The following is a 24,714-nucleotide window of genomic DNA, read 5'->3' on the forward strand; positions in this document are numbered from 1 at the left end:
GCAGAACCCCTGCATGTCATAGTCCACCAATGTTCCCACAGTTTAATATGGACAGTGGATGATGTATATGGGCTAAACCTTATAAATAATATCAAGTAGCATATTGCTTAGATGATTTGCAAATAGCCTTCAATTAATATTATTTATGATCACTGCAGCATAATTTTACTAGAACTAACTAACTAACTGCCTGTACCCATATCTACCTAATAACTAAATCATTTTGGAGCTGTTAATGCTACTGAACACCAATTATTTTCCAATATTTCAATTCGGTTATTGCATTGAGTCTGGCTTAGGAAAAATGTCTTTTTCTCTCTTTTCCAAATGACTGAAGCTGAAACACTCGTTTTCCACTCTGATTATCATATTTTCTGAAAACACTTATTTTAGGACTTAGGTGTTACCTCTTTGTATTTTGTGTATGAAAAGACCTGTTAGTGGTAGTACTATATTTTTGCTTAACCCTGAAACAGACAGGAGTGGAAAATGAGATGTTATTTTATTATTTTTTATTTATTTATATTTTAGATTTTATGAGTTGTATCTCCACCAGGATACGTTGCCCCTATTTAGGTAAAAAAAACATATATGTATCTCCTGGTGCACATTACCTGATAAGGGTTAAATCTAAAAAAGAATAAACACCAAAAAGGCATATTTAACTTTTATTAAACATTTATTGTCTTTTCATATTGCATTGAGTTAGTTTCCTAATGCCTTTTATGTTGTATGTAAAACACTTTGACTTGCCTTGTTGATGAAAGATACTGTGGAATTAAACTCAAAAACACAAAGAAAGAAAGACATTTAAAATGTGTAAAGAGTTAAATACATTTAAAACGTCAACTGTTCCTGTGAAGGATTTTGCAACATGGAGGGGTGGAAATGGGCATGAGCCCCCCCTCCGGCCAAAAAAAAATGTTTTAGTCATAGAAAAATGTGAATAACTTATTGACCTGTGTGCTCAGTGATCCACAACACAAGCCTGGCACTCCCTCTCTGCCGTTGACTTTGTCACTGACAAGAGAGAAAAAGGAAGAAAATAATGCCACTCAATCTTTCAGTCCTTATTATCCCATTAATGAACATGTCTATAGCACATAATGTAACTCGTGCAATGGACTGTGGGACAGAAATATGGTCAATATCTATATGTGGGCTGTGACTGATGCAGTATATGGGGCCATATTTTCAGTGTGGCCAATATCCCCCATCAGCAACAGATTTACTGCAGACACATAGAGAGCATTAAATAACGCCTAATTTCTCTTTTAAACAGTAGATAGATAGATAGATAGATAGATAGATAGATAGATAGATAGATAGATAGATAGATAGATGGGCAGGCGGAAGGAAGGATGGATGGAGATGGTGGGTGTGTCCCTGTGGATGAGTGACGTGCTGCTGGGGCACGCATGCCCCGTGCGCACTGCGCGTCCTGGCCTGTCAGTAGCAGCCAGATGGAAACGTAGGCAAGTGTATTTGGTGAGGTCATGTATTTTTTTTAAGCCGCACAACGGAATAAATCATCCTTCACCGGCGGCATAAACAAAGTAGTCCGCTGCTCCGGAACATTTCGCCGCTGATCGGATCGCAGGGGGGATCGATAGTTTGATTTGGTGACAGAGGTAAGATGAGGATTCGCACCTCTGCTCCACAGACGTGCTTATTGTTTGGCCGTGGGGGAGGGTCGTATGTCGTTGTGTGTATCGCATGCTGCTTTACCGACGCGGTTGTTGTTGCGGATTTGTTACATTGTAGCTTCACTTGACTCCTAAAATAATGTTGCCTTTTCACATTACAACATTGCAACTCGTTTGTACACTGTGTTCAGGATGTTGTAGCTACAACCACTACCGACTACGCACTAAAAAGGCCCTGTCATATCGCGACACGGCTGTCATTATTACCATAATAATGTCTTCTTCTTGGGCAGTGTCCCGCCTGCTCATTCAGGCTCCTGTGTGTTAGCTCTTTCCCGACGCAGCAGCCGGGTCATTTACCTGCTAGCTACCTCCGCTCTGCTCTGCTCAGCTCTGCTTTGCTCTGCCGTCGACAAGACGAGGGGTCGTGTGGCCAAGGTTAACACACTGACATCAAAATGAAAATAAATTACGGGTCGATACTGCTCCACTCCTCAGTCTCTGCTCCTGTTCATTTGGGCCTGGGACGTGTAGCGAGATAATTCCCTCTGTTTCTGTGCGTCTTTCTCCGCCCTGCTGACACTTTGTAGCCTGTGTGTGGAGTGAGGATAAAAAAAAGGCTGTATCAGCTTTTGATTGGGTGCACAGTGGCATGTATGACTTTAATATGTGAGAGAAGGTGTCTCATCCGTAAATTGGATTAAATATGTCTGCCATTGATATATATTTATATTGGGTTTATTTATCTGCTATAGAGGAATGCCTGTCAATTAAGGAAGTGTGTTAGTTTGATGCACACAGTATTATGTTATGTTACTAGTTTTAATGTGGTCTTTAGTGTCTGTTTTATGTGCCGTGTTATGGATATGAAAGCTGCACCCTGTATTTGTATGTTATGTTAACATGTGATACAAAATGACACAGTGTTCCATGTGTGTGTGAATTTGTGCTATTTTTTTTTTTAGCATATAACATCATTTAAACACCATTGTCAGGATATGATTAGTGCTGGAAGCCATTCATTAAATCATTAAGACTGAAGCAGCCCAAGTTTAAATCATTAGAAGGCAGCACACTCGAGGAATGATCCTGTTGTATTTCTGCTTTTGGAAAATACACACTGGTACTGGATTTATTATGCTTCCCTGCCTTCAGATCCATCCACAAGGTCCGGACCTCTCAGGTGCTGCATGAGCCTTCTGAAGTGGCTGCTGCATAAATTCTGCAGCTGACTAGTAGTGTGCAATTGATTTCAGAAGAATTTGTTGATGCGGCATGTAGTTGTAAGCAGCATTACTTGTTGTTTTACAGCAGGCACATTAATATTAACAATGTGCGTGCTTAAAATAGGAATTGAGGGGATTAAGCAAAAAAAGGGACTGTTCTGTCCCTCCACTGACCTGACCTTAATTATTCTCATGGAGTCCCTGAATTCCACCAAAAAAAATGATGTTACATAGAGCAACAGATAGACATACACATACCACACAGCAATGTCACTCAAGCTGTCATAACTCAGAAGAGTGTAATTGTCTTCCTGTCTGTATTATAAAAAGAAGTCTATTTTCATATTGTGAGGGAGGTGGATGTCATGTACGTCTTTGTGACGTTGGATGAACAGAAGGAGAGCTGACTCATTTTTTTCTGGCAATTATATTCCTCATATGGACCGTGTGTCGGGAGAGCGAAAGAACGGGGAGGGTGATTACGTAGCTTATATAAGAAAAATAAGAACTGAAGAAAGGAAAGAATGGAAGTCAATGTTATATTTCCCCCTCCTTTTTTAGATTTCAGGTGTTCTTATGTAATAAGCAAGATGTTTTGGGAACATCACGCTCATGAATTGGCATCTCTGTGTTGTGTCTTATCTGGGCTCGCAGCCTCTCGGTGTAACTTGACCCAGTTAACATGTGCCTGTGGAAGACCCGCTTCCAGAACTAGGTTGGAGTCCTGGGCTGGGGTCCAAGCTTGCAAGCATACGGTCAGGAATTATCACCGGGCTTGGTTTTCCAGTGTGACAGAGTCATTCTGAGAATCATGTTTCATATGATGGAGTAGACCTCCACATGGCCCTGCTGTTCTGCCACCACTGCTGATGATATCAAGTCTTCAATCCCGGTGTGTTTGCTGACTTGCTGAGATAAGGGACTGCAGTGCTCAGCTCAAGTGTGAAATTCAGCAGTGTCTTTGCTCCTAATCTGCTTCCTCGAGAAAAGGGATTTTCATTTTACTTTCTAATTTTCACTAGTTTTCTCAGCATCTCTGTTACATGTGGTGTAGTAGAAAAACAATATTTAAATATCTGTCTGTCTTTGTGCACACAGAGGACATTTTTGGATGCGCAGAAAACCATAATTGAAGATTTCACCATGAACAAAAATAAGAAAGAAAGAGAGTTCTACAGCCTAGACGTTGGGGATTCGACGTTTACGGTACTGAAGCGATACCAGAACCTAAGACCCATCGGCTCAGGAGCTCAGGGAATTGTCTGGTGAGTGTTTCAACCTCATCCATATTCAGACAACAGCCACTTGCTGAAATATGGGTCACTGTTTCCAGGACATTAATGAGAATCAAAGAATATCTCAGCTAATGTCGCCTCAAGAAGCCTCTGCTGTTCTGCTTCATTGCTGTTGAATTTGAAATCTGTGTATCAACTGTGGAGATTTACATTTTTGAATTTTTCATTTGGGATGTCTAACACCCATTATGCTACAGATGTGCCCATATTCTAAAATTATGTACATGTTTTTTTTTTCTTCAGCTCTGCTTATGACCAGATCCTTGAAAGAAATGTTGCCATCAAAAAGCTGAGTCGGCCATTTCAAAATCAGACCCATGCCAAGAGGGCATTCAGAGAGCTAGTCCTTATGAAATGTGTCAATCACAAAAATGTAAGTCAGCAACAGTTACATTCAATTCCATTTTACTAGTGGGAGACATAGCATTTTATATGAGTAAAATGTAAATAGTATTTGTATGCATGTCAGTGTATGACCACCTTGTACTGATTCATGTCATTTTACACCAACAGATCATTGGCCTTTTAAATGTATTTACACCCCAAAAATCATTTGAAGAGTTCCAAGATGTGTAAGTAGATGAATATTTGGTGTAGATGTACTTGAGTGCATCTGTTGTTGTTTTACAGCATATACAGTTTATAAAATGTTGTTACTCTCTACTTTGTGTGTGGTTGTTTGCTTCTCTGTCTGATCTGTTTTTCTTCTGTCAGATACTTGGTGATGGAGCTGATGGATGCCAACCTGTGCCAGGTCATTCAGATGGAACTGGACCATGAGAGGCTGTCCTATCTGCTCTATCAGATGTTGTGTGGTATCAAACACCTCCATGCTGCCGGCATCATTCACAGGGTAAGCATCAGCTGACCATGACGAGATGGGCTAATGCTAGGCCAGTGTCTTGAAGAGGAGCTGTTAAACCTGCTGTGACACCTGACACTGATGTGTAAGGGCAAACAGCCGACTGGCACACTGTTAGATGATGAGTGTAGTTCTATAATTACCAACAAAACCTGCACTGCAGAAAGTCTGTTGGAGATACTTTGTTACTTAAAGATTTCTGTTAAAAACATGAGTGGAGAACCTTAATTTAAAGCCATGTGTCAGCAAGTATTCTTAATGAAATTCCCTAGAGAAAAACACTGGTTTTCTGTCAGCTTTTCTGGAGCTATTGTGAACTAGTGCTGATGGCTGACTTCCGTATTGAGTAGGTAGGTCAATATAAAATGTTCCCATATGGACCAAATTAACACTCATTCAGAAACATGCCAGGTTAGGTCTTACAGAAAAAGAAAATATAGCAGTAAAAATGTAATGACTAATAATATGACAATATTATGTTGACCCACAGTGACTAGTTATTGCAGTAATAGCCTTTAGCAAAAGTCTTCTGTGGTAACATAACACAATATTATGTTAAGATAGAATGAAGAAGCCGCTCTTTCTTACCTCCCAACAAGGAAAAATCAAAACCAATATTGTAAAATTTCACTGCATGATTCTGCTGGTAAATGCAAATTTGAAAAGCCTTTGCTATTAGCAAGCAGAACACCTCAGTAAGCAGTTTGTACTGCAGAGAAACACAACATTAACAAAAGTAATCTTAAAAACATAGCTGCAGCAGGAGTGGAAACCTACAGGCTATCGGCCGGTTTTTAGTCAGTATTGATACTATAATACTGTATTCTCAATTTGAGAGACTCATTGTCTGAACAGTTCTTTTGTATACTGCAGATCCTCACCCATCATAAGAATCATTAGAGAACCTTCAATTTGTTTTAAATGTGTTTGTCTTATTGATAAAAATTACATGTAACAAATTACATTGTGTGTGTTCCTCCTGTAGGACCTCAAGCCCAGCAACATAGTTGTCAAATCAGATTGCACACTGAAGATTTTGGACTTCGGTCTGGCTCGGACGGCCGCCACAGGCCTCCTGATGACGCCATATGTGGTTACACGTTACTACAGAGCACCAGAAGTAATCCTGGGCATGGGCTACCAAGCCAATGGTCAGTGCTTATATACGTATCTGTCACTCATTCAATCTACAGCCTCAACCCTTGTTGATTTTCTAAGCATTAAACATTAATTGGAGTTCCACTGCAGTGCAGTGTTTACTCCTTTTTCTTTTAAAATCATGTGTCAGATCTAATATAACTTGTATGTTGCTGTTACTACTGAGAATATTTACTTGAAGCAGCATGATGCTTCTGTGCATAATGCGTAATTCATACTAATTCTCTGCTCACTAACTAGCCTCTTATATGCAACTAACCTGTTGTTGTGCGTTCCTCTCACCTCTTACTGGCTTTGTTTGCCATGTTCCACTTTACTAGTGGACATTTGGTCTGTGGGCTGCATTCTGGCGGAAATGGTTCGCCATAAAATCCTTTTCCCAGGACGGGACTGTATCCTTGGCTCTTTTATTAATGCTTCTTCATATTCTTAAAGGTCTTTGTGCCTCTTGACTTTCACATCTTTCACTGGTCTGTTCTTGGCATGAACTCATTATTTTGTGCCAAGCCATGGAGTGTTGTTAAGAGCCAAAATAGGCCAGTGTCAGCTTTTTGGACAGTCATGGGCTGTACATTTTCATCAACATGTTTGCTGCTTCTCAGATATCTGGCTGCTTGGCTACTGCATGCTCAACCATTTTCATTTCTAACCACCACCCCACAGCCATTCTTTTTGTATTTGTCTCACTTTGTTTGTTTGTGCTTTTTTTTCTTCACCATTTGTGTTTGCATGTCCCACCTCCCCGTCATCTAAACGTCCACCTCCAGTTGACGTATGGTCAGTGGGCTGCATAGTGGCCGAGATGATCAGGGGAAGTGTGTTGTTCCCCGGCACTGATCGTATCCTTCCCTGTCATCGATTGATCAATTGATAACTGTGTCATCACTTCATTCTGTGTGAAGAGATCCAATACCATACCTATAGTTTCCTTGTTTCCACTCTGCCATCCATTTCCAAAGTTTGCATCCAACAAACATGAGCTCCATCATTGCTGTGCTGCACCCATCTGTCAAGCAACATTTGACAACACAGTACATTTCTGTAGGAGTCAGAGGGTTGTAGTTAATTAAGAGGGTATTACAGTAGCTGTGCATTAGCTGATGGAATGGCTGCTTCAGTATCGGTCATGTGATCGAGGTGGCGTGTGTGTGTGTGTGTGTGTGTGTGTGTGTGTGTGTGTGTGTGTGTGTGTGTGTGTGTGTGTGTGTGTGTGTGTGTGTGTGTGTGTGTGTGTGTGTGTGTCCACAGTAGATGAAGAACTATTGATGTGTGCACATCAGAGGAAGTTAAATGTCATGTTGGTGTGTTACAGTGCGCGTGTGTGTGAGTGAGTAGTGTTTGTGCAGCCTTTTTCCTCAACATTTACACTTCAGACATCGACCAGTGGAACAAGGTCATCGAGCAGCTAGGCACTCCAACTCAGGATTTTCTAATGAAGCTGAACCAGTCAGTAAGAACGTATGTAGAAAACAGGCCACGCTACGCTGGATACAGCTTTGAGAAACTCTTCCCAGATGTGCTCTTCCCTGCAGACTCAGATCACAACAAACTGAAAGGTAGTGTTTGGTTTTTTTTAATCAGTGTTATCATGTCATGACTTAAACCATGAAGAACCAATTCATCAAACCAAGCTTGTAGACTTGTGATTAATAGCACATCACCTTATCTGTTTGTTTCCCAAAGCAAGCCAAGCAAGAGATCTCTTATCCAAGATGTTGGTGATCGATGCCTCCAAGCGGATCTCTGTAGACGAGGCCCTGCAGCACCCCTACATTAACGTTTGGTATGACCCCGCTGAGGTGGAGGCGGTAAGTTGTGGATGGGTCACATGAGATTTCAATGACATCACTTGGAATGGAAAGTTGGCATTGCTCTCGAGACACGAGATGTGCCACTCAAGTTGTTTTCTCTTCCTCAGCCCCCTCCGAAGATCCTGGACAAACAGCTGGACGAGAGGGAGCACACTGTGGAGGAATGGAAAGGTTAGACAACATACTGAGATTCTTAACACTTCAGTTTTCACTGTCTGCTTCAGTTTAATGTTTAACTCCAGACACATGGAGCAGTAGAGGAATGAACCGTAGTGTCAAGACTGATGCCTTAGAGCTTTCATTCAGTAATATCAAAATTGAATAGTCTGTACTATAGTTTATAAAAAAACTTTGCAAATCAGATGTGATTACAATGAGTTACAATTAATGAATGTTACAATGAAACAACAATGTGGTCAAATTCTGTGAATAGAATTAGCAGATTTAGCAGTTATATTATAGAGAAATCCATTGGATCAACCAATTGGATGTGCAAATATGTAACCAGTTGTTTGTGGGCATTGTTGTTGGAGCTGTGCAGTTACTTTATTTTATTATTTTCACATAGGCAGCATTGCAGCGTGTAAATGTGCAATTCACGATAAGGGGAAAGGAAGATAAGAATTTATAATCCAATTCTTAAATGACTGAAAGAGCTGAACTTAAAAAACAACAACAATAACAAAACAAATAAAAAGGTTACATTCAATAACAAAATGCAGAAATATGACAAACAAGTTGGATAATGCACATAGTTATGTATATTAAATACATTTACATCCCCAAAGTCCACATTTTCCCTCTTACCTTTCTTGCAAGTCACTTTCCCCATAAATTATGCTTGAATTGTACTTTTTCGTCTTATTAAATCTGTGGTCTTTTTCCTCCCTTAGATAATTTGCTTCATTGCTTTGATTCTCAGGTTTTTAATAACCCATTTTCATCTTGACCTGAAATCCACTTGGAGGTTTTCCTAGAATAAAATGCTCTGAAATCCTGTTTTAAAGCCTCTCTGAGTGTTTTCCACTGTGAGGAAACTGACTCTGTGGAGCAGGGGAGGACTTGAGATTGTGAGGAAATATCACTTTCAGTTGTGCAGCGGGATGAGCTCATCCCTAAACGCTGCCAGGTGATAATGACCCCTCACTCATTTTTAGATGGGTCACACCAGCACAGCCTGTCAAATTTAGAAACATGATGCTGTGTGGACTGTACAGTATGCAATACACTGTGTACACTGTGTTGTGTGTATCAAATGTGATGGTTTTTTTTACCCTGTCTCTCCTAACCCACTTAACTCTCTGCTGTTTTTTTGCATTTGTAGAGCTCATTTATAAGGAAGTGAGTGAATGGGAAGAGTGGACGAAAAATGGAGTGATAAGAGGACAACCACCTCCTTTAGGTGAGTAATCATTATAACATTGGGGGATATGAAAAGGTGCATATATAAGGGGCATAGAAAATGTTAACAAGGTTTTGTTTCACATAATTCTGACACGTGTAAGATTGAAAAAAGCAAAAGTGATATTTTTATTTTTGGGTCACTGAGGCTTTTGTTATGCACACAACCCAGTAAGCACAAATTGGATGATTTGCATATTTATCTATGATATCTAGATTCAGTCAACTCTGTGGTAGTAACTCTGTGTTCAAATATGTAATTTAATGGTTATCTGCAACCAAGAGATTTTAACGAATTGTGCTTTGAACTTTTGCCAAACCATTTTGATTATTTAACAAAAGAGATTTCATATTAGTTTTTTTGGGTCTGTGCTCAGATGAAAAAAACAAACAACTGGTGTTTATTAACATTTGAAGCAAAATCTGATGAATGTTGTATTCTTATTTTACCAACACTGTCAATCCTGATGAAGCATATAATCTATTTTGGGAATTAAAAGTCAATAAATTCATTTTCCAGTACTACTAATTACTCATTGTTTATTCTTGTAGAGAAATACTTGAAACCATACATTTAAGGACTTTAAAGGAATTAAAAGGTTGAGCTGATGTTAACATCTGCATCCTTGACGACAGTATCTTGTGTATTTCAATGAAACCTATGCGACGATGTGTTTTTCGCAGCACAGGTGCAGCAGTGATCGACAGCCCCCCTCAGCCCACGTCCTCTTCTTCCTCTTCGGCCAACGACGTCTCGTCCATGTCCACAGACCCCACTGACCAGAGCAGTGACCCCACCATGACCTCTGAAACAGACAGCAGCTTGGACAGCCACACCTCTCTGGGTGCTCTGGCCTGCTGCAGATAACGCACACATACAAGCACACACAAACACACACACAAAAAAAACCAACCCCTTCCACATCCGTGCACCTACTGCAGCGCATGTGATGAGAGAGGGTTCAGGCCAATCGGACTTCTCATGTTAGTTTGTAGATCTGCGCTTTTAATGTACAGTTTGTTTTTATTGCCCCTATACTACTGTAAATGATTGTGGTTTGAAATTGTATCATTATTACTGTATTTTTGCTGCAAAGAATCAGAGTATGTTTTGATGTGAATCTGTGATGTATGTGATGAAAGAGAGGGATTTGAGTGTAGTTTACACATAGCTGTATTTTTAGCTACTGCTACACAGTAGGGATACCATACTGTTACCACTGCAATATTATGTTTAGTATATTTTTGAATTGTTGTTTTGCCATTTTTGTATAGTTTTTGGGACATTTAAATGAATCTACACACTAGTTCTCTTTTATTCAGTAGACAATAGCATATTTCATGTTGGATCTTAATACAAATGAATGATTTTTTTTGACATTTTTCTCATCTTTCTTGTAGAAAGTGTCCCTTATTTCTTAGTATTATGCCACCTCTGATTGTATGCATTTTGACAAGCCGTCAACTGTTTTCCTCTTGCCCTGACACTGAATTTCTTTTTTTACTCTAGCATAATGTAAAACTGTCTGCATTTTAACTAGTTTGTATAGCTGTAATTTATAGGTGACGGTCTGTTGGATGAGGAAGAACAGGGTGAATGTAAATGAATAGAAATGTGGCATCGTAAGGAGCTGATGATTGGTGTAAGCGCTGTAACAAGTTAATATAGGCCTCTTCACTGGCTAGAGGGAGTCCTGTATCTGGAGATGGTCATCAGAGACTAAGCTTAAATTAGTCACTTTACCCTTTTGGCAAGTTCTTTCAGACGTTATTCACAGCTGTCTGATGTTTAAAATATTTAATTTAAGTGCCCTTACTCAGTTCAGTGATTTTTTTGAGTCCTCTCCGTGGCAGATGCTCTGTGGTGCGTCTTTCTGAGTTCTACCTCACACATGCACACACACACTCTCAAACACACAGGTTTTTGAAGACACAGTATGTATATCATAGCACACATCATTTGAAAGAAAAAAAGGATCTATTTTTTTCTGTATTTGTGTTATTTATTTATTTATTTCAAGCTCAGAGGCATCTACTGTATGTAATGTACATTTCATTCAGAAGTAATATTTATATGCATTTTGTTTCATATTTTGTTTCATTGTTTTCTGTGCAATATAACTCATAGATTAGTGTAGTCAGTGATCTGTACATTTTACTGTAGATGTATGTATGTTTTCTGAGAGTCAGGAAACAGGCATTTGCAGCTTGCCATGGTAACCTTTGGATGTATTTGATGGCTCAAATTCCAAACCTTTTATCATGGTTGGGCACTGTAGGCAGTAACCCCTAGTATCAGCTCCCAGAATGCACTTGGGGATAGCGACGCATGTCCTGACCCTTTCTGGGCCACATCTCCACTTGACTGTTGTGGCTTCCTCTCTTTTTGTGGTTTTCCTCTTCTCCCATCTCCTCAAAATAGAAAAGATAGAGTAGGCTACGCATGAGTTTTCTCTGAGCAAATCTGGTTTTAGTGCAGGTACATTTAGAGGAAAGAAAGGAAAGCCATTCAGCACTATTGGAGTGACGCTGCAGTCTTCTGATGGGTTAGCCAAACACTAACGGCAAAGAGTTAACATGTGTTTTGGTAAGGCTAGTTGTGTGAATTTTGATCTGAAATTGCCTCACTAACAGACCAACTATATACATCAGAAATGGAAACTGTCTACCTTCAACTCCAGTGAATAAAAGAGTTGAATTTTAATGTCTCGCTTTGTTCTTTTTTTATTGTTAAGTTGACATGTCTTTCAATACTATGAGTTCTAAAAGGAAATGAATGGATGTGTATGGGAAGACTTTACAATGCTTCATATTATTGATAAGGCTTTTCATGGTCTCTAACAGAGGGATTTACTCTAAATAATTAGCTACATGATCCATGTCATAGTTAGGAATATTTTGTGGAATGGTAAAATGAGAGGTGCTTGGTCCAGAGGAGTTCTTGTTTGGCACCGGCACTGGTTAGTGTAGGCACAAGACGGCCGTACTAAAGAGGACACAATGGCAAGTAGTACTGCACTCGAGGTATTTGGTCTTCAAAGCTTTAGGGATGGCTGGTCCTCCCAGTAATCAAAGGTGCTGCTCTTCCTCTAATGGACCAGGTGAAGGCAGGTTTGTCTGGTCTAGTTGGTCCGCGGTGTACCTGTAGTCAGATCTCCCAGGGTTTTGAAGAACTCCTCCATCTCCTTCTGGAGGAGAATGTTTCGGCTCTCTGCGTCTTGATGTGCCCTCTCCGAGTTCCTGAGTCGGATCTCCAGCATGTTGAACTTCTTCTTCTCCTGGTCCAGCTCCTCCTCCAGTCGGTTTACTTGGGACTGGTATTTATAGCAGGACTCCTCCAACCTTAAAGAAGATGGAAAGAGGTTATAAATTTACACATCATATTTATTTTAGTTGGTTATCTGACAGGAAATTGCGAGTTGTACTCACTTGTGAATGGAGGTTTCAAAGCCCACTCTCTGTTTCTTCAGTTCCTGCTTGAGCTCAGTCACTAGGTCAGCAAGACCCTCATTTGTTCCAGTGAGATCATCCTCAGTGCTGCTTGTGTTGTAATCCAGAGCAGTTGGACTGTCCCTCACCTCTGTGGGTCTCTCTTGACCCTGCCCTAATTTCTCTGCCTTATCGCTTCTCTCTGGCTCAGTCAATGAGATCTCAAAGGAGGTCCAGATGGAGGTGTCAGCAGGCAAGCTTAGACTGGAGGGAGCAACGTTGTCATAGGCAGACAGTCTATGGGATTGGTGGAGTGCTCTGTGAGAGAGAGATGTTCGAGAGGAGTCTTCATCAGAGTCTCTATGCGAGTCCTTAAGTGAAAGTGTGGTTTCTTTAAGGGAGAGGGTTGAATCCTTCATAGAGTCTTTTAGTCTTTCACCAGAAGAGGTTGTGCGCCTGTGAGCTCGCAGGGACGACAGGCCATTCATCAGCCAGTTGCTCCCACCAGCTGCTGACACATCTCCTGCTGACCCCCCTATTTTTCCCCTTGTCCCCCCAGATGCTGCACTGCCCTTGAAGGAACACCTCCAGGAGGGAAGAGCTTTGGACTGTTTACTGGGGCTAATAGCTACTTCACTTCCAACATTTCCCTCACTTTTGCTATCTGTTTTCCCATCCACTTTCTCCTCTGTCTTACCCTTGCTTTTCCCTTCAATCTGACTGTCCTCACTCTTCTCAGATGTTGTAATGGGACTTGGTGCAGTAGGCTTATTTTCTGAAGAGGGAGTAGAAGGTTGGGATTTCTCTTTAGGGGTTTTGGAGCCAGTGCCTGAGGGTGATGGGTTGTCAGTTTTCTCTTGCGAGACCCATTCCACTTTGGAGCGTTGGATAAGACTTTGCTGTTGCTGTTGGTGAATCTCGGTCTGAGTTTCAGGTTCCTCACACTGGTAGAGCCGGGAGTGTTCACTTATCAGCACAGTCATCAGGTGCTGCACCTGTGAACTTCCTGTGTGCAATAAAAAGTATACATTTGCTTAAAACGTTTTGTGGCAGTCAAATCAATATGTATATATTTAGTCGCAGATTAACATGTTGACATTATCACCAACCTTCCATCATGGTAACTGGATCCTCCACTCGGGGCCGAAGGATATTGGGTCCGAACACAGTGGCCAGGTTCTGAACACTCATCTTATTCTCAATAGAGTGGGACTGAACTTCATCCAGAAATCTGTGCAGACCAGCACAGTGTGAGACTTTCTTTTTTTAAAAACATTCTTCAGTGTCGAATGCACCACTTTAAAAAAAAATTCAGACTCATGAAATGGGGAATGAGTCACTATTCTGGCTGGCATGTGGGCTCGGCTATTAATGTAGATGCAGAAGGTAGAGGAGACATGCAATTATACACAGTCAATCAATGTGAAGCCACTTCGCCTCATGACGAGCATTGTGGGTGTAAGGGATGTTATTTCTGTGGTATGACAGGGTGACAAATCGTCAGTCATCAAACAGTGAATGGGAAATAGCAGAAACAATAAAGCCCATCACAGACACATAAGTGAGCATCACAACTAATTATAGATAAAGTGGGGAACAATGTAATGCTTACTTACTTGCAGATGTATTTAAGGAGGTTGTAGTTGACCTGAGGAAGGGATTTCACCTGCTTGCCTAGCTCTATGATACCCTTGAACATGGAAAAGACGTGTTAATTGCCAAGGCAAGAGTTTGGAAATAGAGTGGTGAAGTGACAGGCAGACATTTAATTACCATTTCTTTATCCTTGGTAAGTAGCTGAGCACAAGAGAGAAATTGTGTGTATTTGGAGAAAGGGATTACAGGCTCAGGCAGCTCCCGTATGTACAGCTTCAGCAGTGATGCCACTGTGTGGACATCTGTGGTACTGTAAGAGAGAGTCTACATTACAGAATACTACCTAACATGGATTGTGGTTTGGCAAACTTCTACTGATAAAACATTCCCTCCAGCAACCTCACCTGTCAAACACTGGCTTCTCGCCACGGTCAAATGTATCCTGCAATTCTCGCACGTGATTGGTCTGTCCGGGCGCCCTGAAAAGGCCCTCCTCCTCAAGCCCATGTTCACGTATGAAACACACACACTGTTCGACCAGCACAGGGACCAGTCGCTGGGGGCCACATTGGCCCTCATATAACATTGTCTCCTCTAAGTGCTGCCCAAACACACCTGTAGACACACAACGCAACAATCCACACCAATCAAGTCATACATATTTCTGTGTGCACCCAGAGACAGTCCAGGGGTTTAATCTCTTCTTTGGAAGCATGTGAAACCTCATTAACCTTAAACTTAATTTCAATAAAGGAACTGTTGTATGTGGATGTGTTTATGTGTACGCAGGCTTTTAAGAATCACACCTCCTCCAAGTGGGGCCCATATAACTCTGCGTATGGCTCTGACCCATTCCTCCATGTCACTCTGAGAGGTGGCCATCAGCAGGAAAGATTCGTGGCTTATACCCGTTCGATCCTTTTCTCCTGTTCCTCCTGAAAATACAACCGCCATAACATTAGCTGATCTGAATCAACAGGATAAAATGACAAACACATTTGAAAAACACTGCTTCATATATGTAGAGTCACATTCAAAACAGATGCTATGACAGCAACCGCCATGATCAACAAGAAATGTTTTCGTTAACCTTATTAGCACCATCACCCCTGTAAAGTACAAAGAGATTGTTTGACATTTTAGATTATTTCAGTTTAACTTTGATTACACTTAGTTAAATGTTCTCCTTTTTGTGACTTTGAAATTGCTTCTTTTGAAGAGGCGCAAGCACTACTCAATTTCAGATGGAACTAAAAGCATTAAAGCTATGTAAACCGTTGGAAACCTTTCAAAAGCAATCTGAAAGACAGGTTTTGCAAGTGTTAGGAGTTGTACTTCATATACCTTGCTATATAGGCTAAATATCACTACCTGCATTCATTACAAAGTCCTGTGCTGTGGTGCATAGTGTGTTGTATGTGAGAGAAATGACCTAGAAAGAGCAGCATTCCCTGTGGATACTAGCACTGCACCATGCCGCTCACTCAGTCTCTTTTCTCCTTCTGCCCATTCTCCATTGGGTCTTTTCACTGTGTTATTCCAATGACAGACTTTCTCTACAAAGTGACTCTAGAAATCCATCTCACATTATAAAGGACCCAACCAGTGTGTTTGCCTGTTTTATCCCACAACACAAAATATGATGTATATGACATAGAACCCAAGAGGGAGATATGTGCAAGACATCACAGGAAGGACACAATAAAGTCTTCTCTGCAAGAATGTCTGTACTATACACCCTTCTCTTTAATAATAATAAATGTACTCTACTTACCGCCACCATTAATAGAGAACTATGGATAAATTGTCAGTGTGTTTTCTTTCTTTCTTTCTTTCTTTCTTTCTTTCTTTCTTTCTTTCTTTCTTTCTTTAAGGCAGGCCCTTTGATCTATGCAGTACTATACATACTGTCCACTGTTCTGCACGTAATCATGCCAACCCCATGCTATTGAGAAGAGAAATTAATTGACATTGAATCCTCAGTCATATCCTTTCTGCTACTCTGCATATGTTGTTCATGTATCTCTGCTTGTGAGTCATATGTAGCTATTAATCTACTTCTCTTTTTCCATATTTCATTACTTTGACTCTGGGTCAGCAAGGCTTACACACAGGATATACAATGATGTATGTAGTTTATGATTAACATTTGAGTCATCAGAAATTACTGCATACCTGGCATTGGGTTATGCAGTGATTTTTTTTTAGCCTTTATTTAACCTAGAAGTTTTTGAGATACATTATCTCTTACCGGAGTCAAGTAGAGTAGCTGGTGATATTGCAAAATACGTCACAGAGGTACTATAAATTATAGAGTTCATAATGGGCGCTTGATCATACCTCAAGGTTTCATGAAAATTAAAAAAAATAAATCGAAAGTGACAAAGTGTTTTTATTTTATTTTTGGCACCTAAATGGTTGAACATAATTTCAACAAGGCTTACTGACTCAATTCCATACAACAGAGTTGTCAACATGCCAACCCCACCTGGAACAATTTCAAAAAGGTGGCGACCAGGCTCGTCTTGATTGGCAGGCAGCTCATTAACCTGACTGCCCTGAAGAGGAATACAACCCTGCAAGAGAAAGGGGAAGAAGGTGTGAGATGGACAGATAGACAGCATGGATAGACGGATAAGCAGGCAGGCAGGCAGTAGGGACACACACTTATCAGAGGTATTTGAGGGCCAAACAAGAAATCAATTAATGTTTCTGAACCTGGACGTGTAGTGCATGTTAAACATTATAGAGTTCTGAGTACAGTGGACTCTGGGCATCTGTCCAACAGAGGGAGGTAATAATGATGGAAGGGGAGATGACTCAGGGAAACAACTCTTCATCTATTAATCCCACTGCTGCTTCCTGATGTACTTCTATTTCTGATCCTTCCAGCATAGAAAGGGTCAAAGGTCACCCACTAAGTGCTTACAACAGAACCACAGGGCAGCTCATTACCACATTATCAGTGAGACAACAAGTGTGTTGGGGCAGTAACAACAGCTTTTATGGACCACGTGGAGATGTCTTAATGGAAGGTGAATTTTGTGTGGAAGATGAATGGATATCATATACTGTGCCGTATATACAGCAATAGTTTGACACCAAAAATGCAAAGACGAAAGCATTTAAGAGTTCTTAATTTGACTACATTAAAAAAACATTTTGTCACCTCATTTAAGAGAATCAATAAGCTATTTTCAGAATTGGAGAGAACACAACGAATTGACTGTTGCTGAGGGAAAATACTAATGAAGCTTGAATATGTATCAAGATTTAAACCAGAGTTAAACCAACAATACAACAGGTGGGTAAACAGGTGACATCAAATAATTGTCTTTCAATTATCATTGCAAACCATTGCTTTTGTTTTGGGGTCACCTGTGCCTTGGTCTCATCCTGGTCCTTGTAGAAATACAGTGCTTCAGTCCGCAGCACAAACCAACGCAGCTGCCAGTTTTTCATGATGCTTCGTTGTCTCTTCAGCCAGCCTGCCTTCAGAGCTTTCTCCTGATCCAGAGGAGAACAGGGCCTGGAAACCCGGGACAACTCCCCAAGCACCATGCTCTTGGACCGTGCTGGATGGACACACACAAAGAGTAAAGGACGTATTGCAAGCATTACAGTGAGACCAAGAAAGAGAGCGCTAAAAAAATACAGTTACATAAAGAAAGCAAATACATGTTAATTTAGGATTATTTCTCTTTGTTGTCTTCCTGTGATCAGTCTGAAAAGATCCACAATAATCATTCACAGAAGACTCCCTTGAGGACAGCTAAGCCCACATGCTTGACCATGCATTCAGATTTGCTCTCAAGTCAATCTTCCAAGGTATTGCCTCCATTTTGCAGCCTGCTTTAAAATGAAATCCATTTTAAAACATACATATCCAAGTGTGTTTTGTTATGTGTTTCAGATGATAATTAGGGCATATTTCATTTCCCCTATTCATCCCCTATTCATCCCCTATTCAAGCACTTCTGCTTTGGATCAGGTTGTGCTTTAACTGCTACAGATTGATTACAAGCATGGATTGTATATTAGCATTTGCACGCCAGAGGTACAGAGCAAAAACAGCGACAGTAGAATAATCCCTGGGGAGTTGGAGACCAGGGGGGTGGGGGGGCTTTCGGGGAGTAAACAGAAGCAAAGGGAGAGGAGAGAGAAATCAATGGCGTACTTTTTCCTGTTAATTGCATCTCGCATTCTGCTGAGGACAGCAGGGAAGTATCTGTAAGGGCCTGGACTGAAATTTCTCACTCCTATTTCCTCTCTTGCTCTCATTTATCAGTTCTCTGCCTGAACTCATCATTTAATTTCTCCCCTTTGTGGATGCCCTTCATTTGCAGAGTCATGATTGCTGAGAATGGAGATGAGACCACGTGAAGCAGTTATTAACAAAATGGTGTGCTGGCAGCAGAGGCAGGCATCTATGCAGCATCTAAAAATACAGCAGACATGGTCACATCTTGTTTATCTTTTAAAAAAGAAGCAGGAAATAGAGGAACCGGTTAGCTGTGCCAAGAAGGGTGAAATAAGTATCTTTTCAGAATGTAACATTACCTCCTTAAATCAACATATAATGTGCCATAAAACATGGAACAGATTTCATCGTAATTTCTCTCCTCATTCTATAACAGTGCATAATATTTTATAAGATGATTACATGTTTTGTGTAAATCCTTAATCTGTAGAGAAGCTATATATGTAGCTCTAAAATAAATGAAATGCAGTAAAAAGTACAATATTGCCTTTGAACTGTAAAAGAGTAAAGAGTAAAGTAAAGTATACAATAAGTGCAAATGCTGAAGGAAAGTACAACACACCTCAAATGTGTTATTAATACTGATGCATTGATGTGAAAGTAGCATTCACAATTGTATTTAGTCAGATTTAAACTAAATTTAACTACTTGTAAAATAGTATAAAATGGAGATGGTATTCTCAAGAAAAGTGTAATTAATTGTTATTTAAAGTCATACTTATGTACAGTAACTACTTGACTAATTGTATTTCTTAACATTCCATGACTGATAATAACTTCACAATATAAATCCTGCAACCTAATGTCATACCAGAAATACAATTATTCAGATGCTGACTAATCCAATATTGGAATGATTGCATTTATTAGATTATCATAATTTATGAGATTGTTAGATATGAATAAATATAATTGGTCAATGAGTGCATATTTATAATTAAAAGGTGACAGCAGAAAAACAGGATCTCAATGAAATCTTGAGCCAATTACAAAATTGCAATAATATTTAATTGTTCATATAAATTCTGCAACTATATTACCTCAAACGATTCATAGCTTGTTGACTAAATCCTATTCAATATTTATTTAAATATCAACATATTGCCAACAGATAATGGAGCAATGTCTCAACCATATCTGGTTGCACAACATTTTACCAATAAGATTTTCCCATAAGACTTTACACTGCTCATCTGTTTTAGGATTCAGGTCTAATATCCAAGCTTCCGAGAGCAGATCCAGCTCTGTGATGCTGCCTGAATTTGCCCTGAATGATGTTGCATAAAAGGGTCAGAGGAGAGCTGAGCTGGGAATCTAATCAAAGGAGAATACCATTACAGTAAATGAGAGATGGCAAGCGCACAAACGTGGCGAGCAAACTGAAGTGGCTACTGCACTCTCCAACTGCACTCTTGGAGGAGAAAGAAGCACTTCTCCTTCCCATCATCTTTTATGATCTTACTTTTATGGCTGGCCTAGAATAAGACAAAGACTTGCCAGGGCAGAAATGACGCACCACCAGTCGTGCTTCACCACACACACTTACACATAGGAATATGTGTTCTTGAAGGTGCTGTTAGGTGTCATTATTTTGCACCATTATTGACATTTTCATACAAATGAATGAAGGAGAGATCCCACAGTTATTCTAGTAAGGATGGCATCTAAAACAGCCATTTTGGGATACTCTCCTCTAAAACCCCCAAATCCAATTTGTTTAGTTGGATTGGCAGTGTCACAACTCCCCAAGAAGGCACATACATACATAAACCTCAAAAGAGGTTTGAACACCTGCCACTTGGCTGCCTAGAGCGAATGTGCCCTTTTTCTAGGGTGTTTTTTTTCCAATAAGTAAATTCCTGTTTGCGCACAGCATGCCCTGAAGATCAGATATATTGATTTGAATCAAAATATCAGGTTGAGAGATTAGTGCTCCCAGGCAATGCCCTTTACCCTCCCTCCTGGTTTCCGGCAGCAGCGTGTGGGCACTGAGCCTTTATAGACTGAAACCCAGTGGCGTTGTGCTAACAATCCATGCCAGCAGTTGATTTGAATTGCAGGAATATGTGTAGAGTTGTGTGATGTTCCTGCTGTGTTGCTTTATTAGTGTCTTTGATAAACCAAATCTACACAACAGCGACATCTCACCACCAGTAAGACTAACTGGTGAGTGGTGACATTGTTATAGTGGGAAGCTGCCTTACCACTGCCTTACCGTACATTACTCTTTCACACCCACTAATGCTCACTTTTAACTCATTTTACTACTTAGCCTATTGCACATACTTTTTTCATACACTTCTTTGTTTACTTCTTAAATGCTTAAACTGAAATGTATTTTTGTTCCGTGCCATTATGCTGTACATAATACACACTTCTACTTGGAAGTTATTGTAAATAAACATTGTGATTGATTCTATGGTAAAAGAACACACATATGAAAGTGCACACACAGACAGACATCATGTATAACACTGCTTTTCTTTTTTAATCTATATTGATATTGACGTGTTACTTGACAATAAACTTTTTAGCAGCTCAAAGTGAATTATCTAGATATTGTTATTATTGATGGCTTTTGCTAGTAATGTGAGAATTGGTGGAATATGGTCGAGTTCTTGGGTCCTGTCTGCTGAACAATCCCATTGTCTTATTGACTTAGTAGCTAGTTAGTTAGTTAATGTAATACATTAGCTAGCTAACATAAGTCTCCCCCTCTCTCTCAGTCCTGTTAAAGAAAATGAATATTCTCTAATATCACAATTGTTCATTAAGATCACACATGTTGACTGAAGTCTCCTGGTAGGCATACTGGCTAATGGACTTAAAGGGGACCTATTTCCACATTTCCAGCTCTATATTTTCATTCTAGAGTAGCTTTGCATGGATCACAGTTCTCCTTATCTTATGCTGTCCTTTTATACAGCCCCTCAGTCTTTAACAGACCGTTTTTTCTCTTCAAGGCCCCCCTCCTGATGAGTCCACTGTATTCTGATTAGACAGCTTTCTGCAAGCCTGCTGAGGAGCAGCCGTATCAGTGTCATGTTAAATTACTGCTGATGCAAACCTAACATTTCCTGCTTTACTACTTAATATTAAAAGGTTTTAAATTACTAAATATGGCTTTAGCTGTGAAGAATTAATAGGAGATTAAATGCATTCCTCACCAAATTAGCAGATCTTTATTAGAAGTGCTAAAAAACAGTTGACACAAACATTCACAGTGATCCAGCTTGACTCAAGTCATGGCTTGGTGTGACTACCACCAAAACAATGGAAAAATTGAAAAATACCATAATGTTCATTAACTAGTGCAATAATCTGTCACAAGTTAGTGTCAGCTCAGACTGAAAGCAGAAATGAAAACTGGAAACCAAGCATTCAGAGCAGTCTGAAGCCAGTGTGTTTTACTCATTTGTACATATGTTTACGTCAGTATTTGACACTTTGGCTACGTTTAATAAGAACATCTGACATAGTAAGATTGTATATATGATGGAAAATAAGGAGAAGTTTAAGGCCCTCTTTAAACAGTAACAGCATAATTTTGATTCTAGGCTTCTAACCTAATAACCAATCATATTACTCGATGTTCATCAATGACAGGCCCCACCCTTTACTTTGACAGGAAGGTATAGCAGTTTATGAAAAATAAACAGTACATGTATATCTATATCAGCATCTTCTTATTGCTGATTGTTATTGAAGCAATTATGCTTTCTGTGGAGAAGTGGCAAGAGCCAAATATGGAGGTGAGAGAGAAAACCAAGAGGCCAGAGGAAGTGCTTATTTTTAAAGCATAATCAAGCAGAGTGTCTGCAAGCGTCAGTCAGAGAGTTAGGTAAGAGTTGAGCTGGTCAACATGTGAGGAGAATCTACTGAAATACACTTAATTTATTTGAATGTATCATTAATTCTGTCATGTTGCAGTGTTTGAACCAACCTCAGTTGTGGGATTGTTTTACATTTTAATATCCCTTGAACAGTGTCACAAAAGTAGTCATTCAAGGTGTATATTTGTTTAGGTAAAACAAAAAATCACGTTGCATAAATTTGGGCCCCTGCCCCTCTAATATTCTCTGCCCGTCCCTGTGTCTGAGCCACCTGAAACAGCGTGCACTGGTTGTCTAGCAACCACCTGCCACGAAGAGCACAGCAAGTATTTATACTCTGCATTATGATAATACCTCAGTGCAAGGCATGTATATGTCCCGACTGTGGTCACAAGTGGGTTTTACCCCGCCTTAGAGGAACTATGTTTGACAGTCAGCTGTTCTGATTTACAAGGAGTAGAGAGCTCAGCATTCTCCTCACCACCTCTGATCTGGACTCTGTCACCTGCTCAAAACCATGCCAACTCAACACCAACCCTGTAGCGAGGACAACAGAGGCGGGCAAACAGAGGTATAGCCATGTGTTCAGGCGTGAACATGTCATGAAGCAGACCATTGTTGGGAGGAGAATCATTCTTCCAGCAGCCATGTTTACTACAATCCACAGTGTTCCCCATCAACATAAGATAACATCTGCTAGGAATGAGGAGGGTATAATCAAGACATGAGGGATTACATCACCCTGTGGTAGAGTCTGTTAACTCTCAATGAACACTGGGCACAGCAAATAAAGCTTCAACACTTCAAATCATGCAAGAAAAAACTCAGTTCATGGCTTTTTTCAATAGTCACCAGGATGTAGATTCGGCTGTGGAATGCCGCTGCTACACCTTTTTTTCCTGTCATTATCAATGAAAGCACTGACAACAATATTGATGGTACATTATTACAAAGGCAGCAGGACAGATGGAGCTCTACAGAGACAGCGAGTGAAAGAAAGAGATGGACTGCAGAAGGGACAGTCAGAAACACGAGAGCAGGGAAAAGAGAGAAGATAGGATGGAGCGTAGAAGAGGGATGGGATGGAGAAAGGGGAGGAGGGACTGTGCTTACCCCGGCGTGCCTGTTTTATCTTGGGGCTCAGCATGGTTACCGTTGCTGTGCTGCTCCCTCTCACAGAGACATGACTGCATCCCTCTGTTCACACACTATTTCTCATGCACATACACACGCACACACACACACTCGCAGCTGCCTCGCCCTGTTACTCCACATTCTCTTCGAGCATCTCTCTCCGTGCGCTCACTGTCTTGCACTTGGACACTGTCTCTGTCTGATTTCTCTCACACACATACACTTAAAAGCACTCAACACCACACTCTCCTCATCCTCCCCTCCTTCCTTTTCTTTCACTACCCTCTTTCTGTCTCACTGGCCCGGCGTGCTGTTGTTCTCACATACCTAGAGCCCTGCCCACTCTCTCTCTCTCTCTCTCTCTCTTGCTATCTGTCTCTCTGCCTTCTGCTGCACACTCTCAGTATCAATTTCTCACTGTCTATAAATATGTCTGGCTGTGTGTCCTCTGTCTTGTCACCAATTTCTTAACATTGGCTCCACAGTCTTTACATTCCCTTCGGTTGTGTGCTCACAGACATTTGATTATGGTCTTGTCTGTACATGAAGTACAACCTCAGATCAATACATTTGATTTAACTGACACCATTCTCACCACTAAATCTTTTATGCCAGGTCACTGCATTGTGTCTACCTATTAACTGTTGCAGATGTAGTTTATGATAAACCATGAAAGGGGCTAGTAAATTTGGAAGGACCTTTGTTTAAAATTGGCAAAACCCAACTATACAGCACTCACACTTAGTATTCTGACTCATTCAGTCGAAGATTTACAATCTGAGGGGAAATGCCACGCGACTCAGTCACTTAGCAGTCTGTGTCAGTGAAGGCAACAGCACTCAAGAGTGTGTTGTTCTGTTTTTTATTCTGCCTGGTAGGGTTGTAGTGGATGTGATAAAGGGATAAATGCTGCTGTTCAAGTGGCCTGAGGAGATTAATTGGCATTATGAAGACACTGGTAAAGGTGCGAGCTGACTGAGCTTTCTCATAAGAAAATATAATCCTCTCAGCACACACACAATAATCAATCAGTGACAGATGCTTAACACTACACACTGCCTT

General features: G+C 40.4%; 2 protein-coding genes across 3 annotated transcripts; one reads left to right on the plus strand and one right to left on the minus strand.

Moving 5' to 3' along the window:
• The first annotated feature begins 1,489 nt into the window (after positions 1-1,489).
• mapk8a (mitogen-activated protein kinase 8a) lies at positions 1,490-10,279 on the plus strand. 2 transcript variants are annotated; one of them, XM_053332462.1, is made up of 12 exons: positions 1,490-1,631; positions 3,971-4,137; positions 4,411-4,540; positions 4,681-4,739; positions 4,882-5,020; positions 6,015-6,180; positions 6,955-7,026; positions 7,561-7,743; positions 7,871-7,995; positions 8,106-8,169; positions 9,323-9,400; positions 10,089-10,279. In XM_053332462.1, exons 2-12 carry the CDS (start codon positions 4,016-4,018, stop codon positions 10,265-10,267), a joined length of 1,317 nt encoding a protein of 438 aa, XP_053188437.1. In that variant the 5' UTR covers positions 1,490-1,631; positions 3,971-4,015; the 3' UTR covers positions 10,268-10,279. The 2 variants fall into 2 exon arrangements, with proteins under 2 accessions (XP_053188437.1, XP_053188438.1); XM_053332463.1 differs by having other exon boundaries at positions 10,084-10,216.
• Positions 10,280-12,491: 2,212 nt separating this feature from the next.
• On the minus strand, positions 12,492-23,773 carry arhgap22 (Rho GTPase activating protein 22). The gene is made up of 10 exons (XM_053332464.1): positions 23,632-23,773; positions 17,803-17,999; positions 16,913-17,000; positions 15,231-15,359; positions 14,829-15,039; positions 14,602-14,734; positions 14,445-14,518; positions 13,938-14,059; positions 12,829-13,834; positions 12,492-12,741 (listed from the first exon to the last, which is right to left on the minus strand). Exons 1-10 carry the CDS (start codon positions 23,663-23,665, stop codon positions 12,522-12,524), a joined length of 2,214 nt encoding a protein of 737 aa, XP_053188439.1. The 5' UTR covers positions 23,666-23,773; the 3' UTR covers positions 12,492-12,521.
• Between the last annotated feature and the right edge of the window lie 941 nt (positions 23,774-24,714).

The sequence above is a fragment of the Scomber japonicus genome, chromosome 14 (genome assembly GCF_027409825.1).
Source record: "Scomber japonicus isolate fScoJap1 chromosome 14, fScoJap1.pri, whole genome shotgun sequence".
NCBI classification, from domain to species: Eukaryota; Metazoa; Chordata; class Actinopteri; order Scombriformes; family Scombridae; genus Scomber; species Scomber japonicus.

Bases quoted from the DNA above. Each gene is read 5' to 3' on its own strand.
- mapk8a (XM_053332462.1), top strand. From the start codon at position 4,016: ATGAACAAAAATAAGAAAGAAAGAGAGTTCTACAGCCTAGACGTTGGG. The intron at 4,138-4,410 runs GTGAGTGTTTCA...TTTTTTCTTCAG, and splicing joins GGAGCTCAGGGAATTGTCTG to CTCTGCTTATGACCAGATCC. The intron at 7,744-7,870 runs GTAGTGTTTGGT...TGTTTCCCAAAG, and splicing joins AGATCACAACAAACTGAAAG to CAAGCCAAGCAAGAGATCTC.
- arhgap22 (XM_053332464.1), bottom strand. From the start codon at position 23,665: ATGCTGAGCCCCAAGATAAAACAGGCACGCCGGG. The intron at 17,001-17,802 runs GTGACCCCAAAA...TTTCTCTTGCAG, and splicing joins AGGATGAGACCAAGGCACAG to GGTTGTATTCCTCTTCAGGG. The intron at 13,835-13,937 runs GTTGGTGATAAT...TATTGCACACAG, and splicing joins TCCAGTTACCATGATGGAAG to GAAGTTCACAGGTGCAGCAC.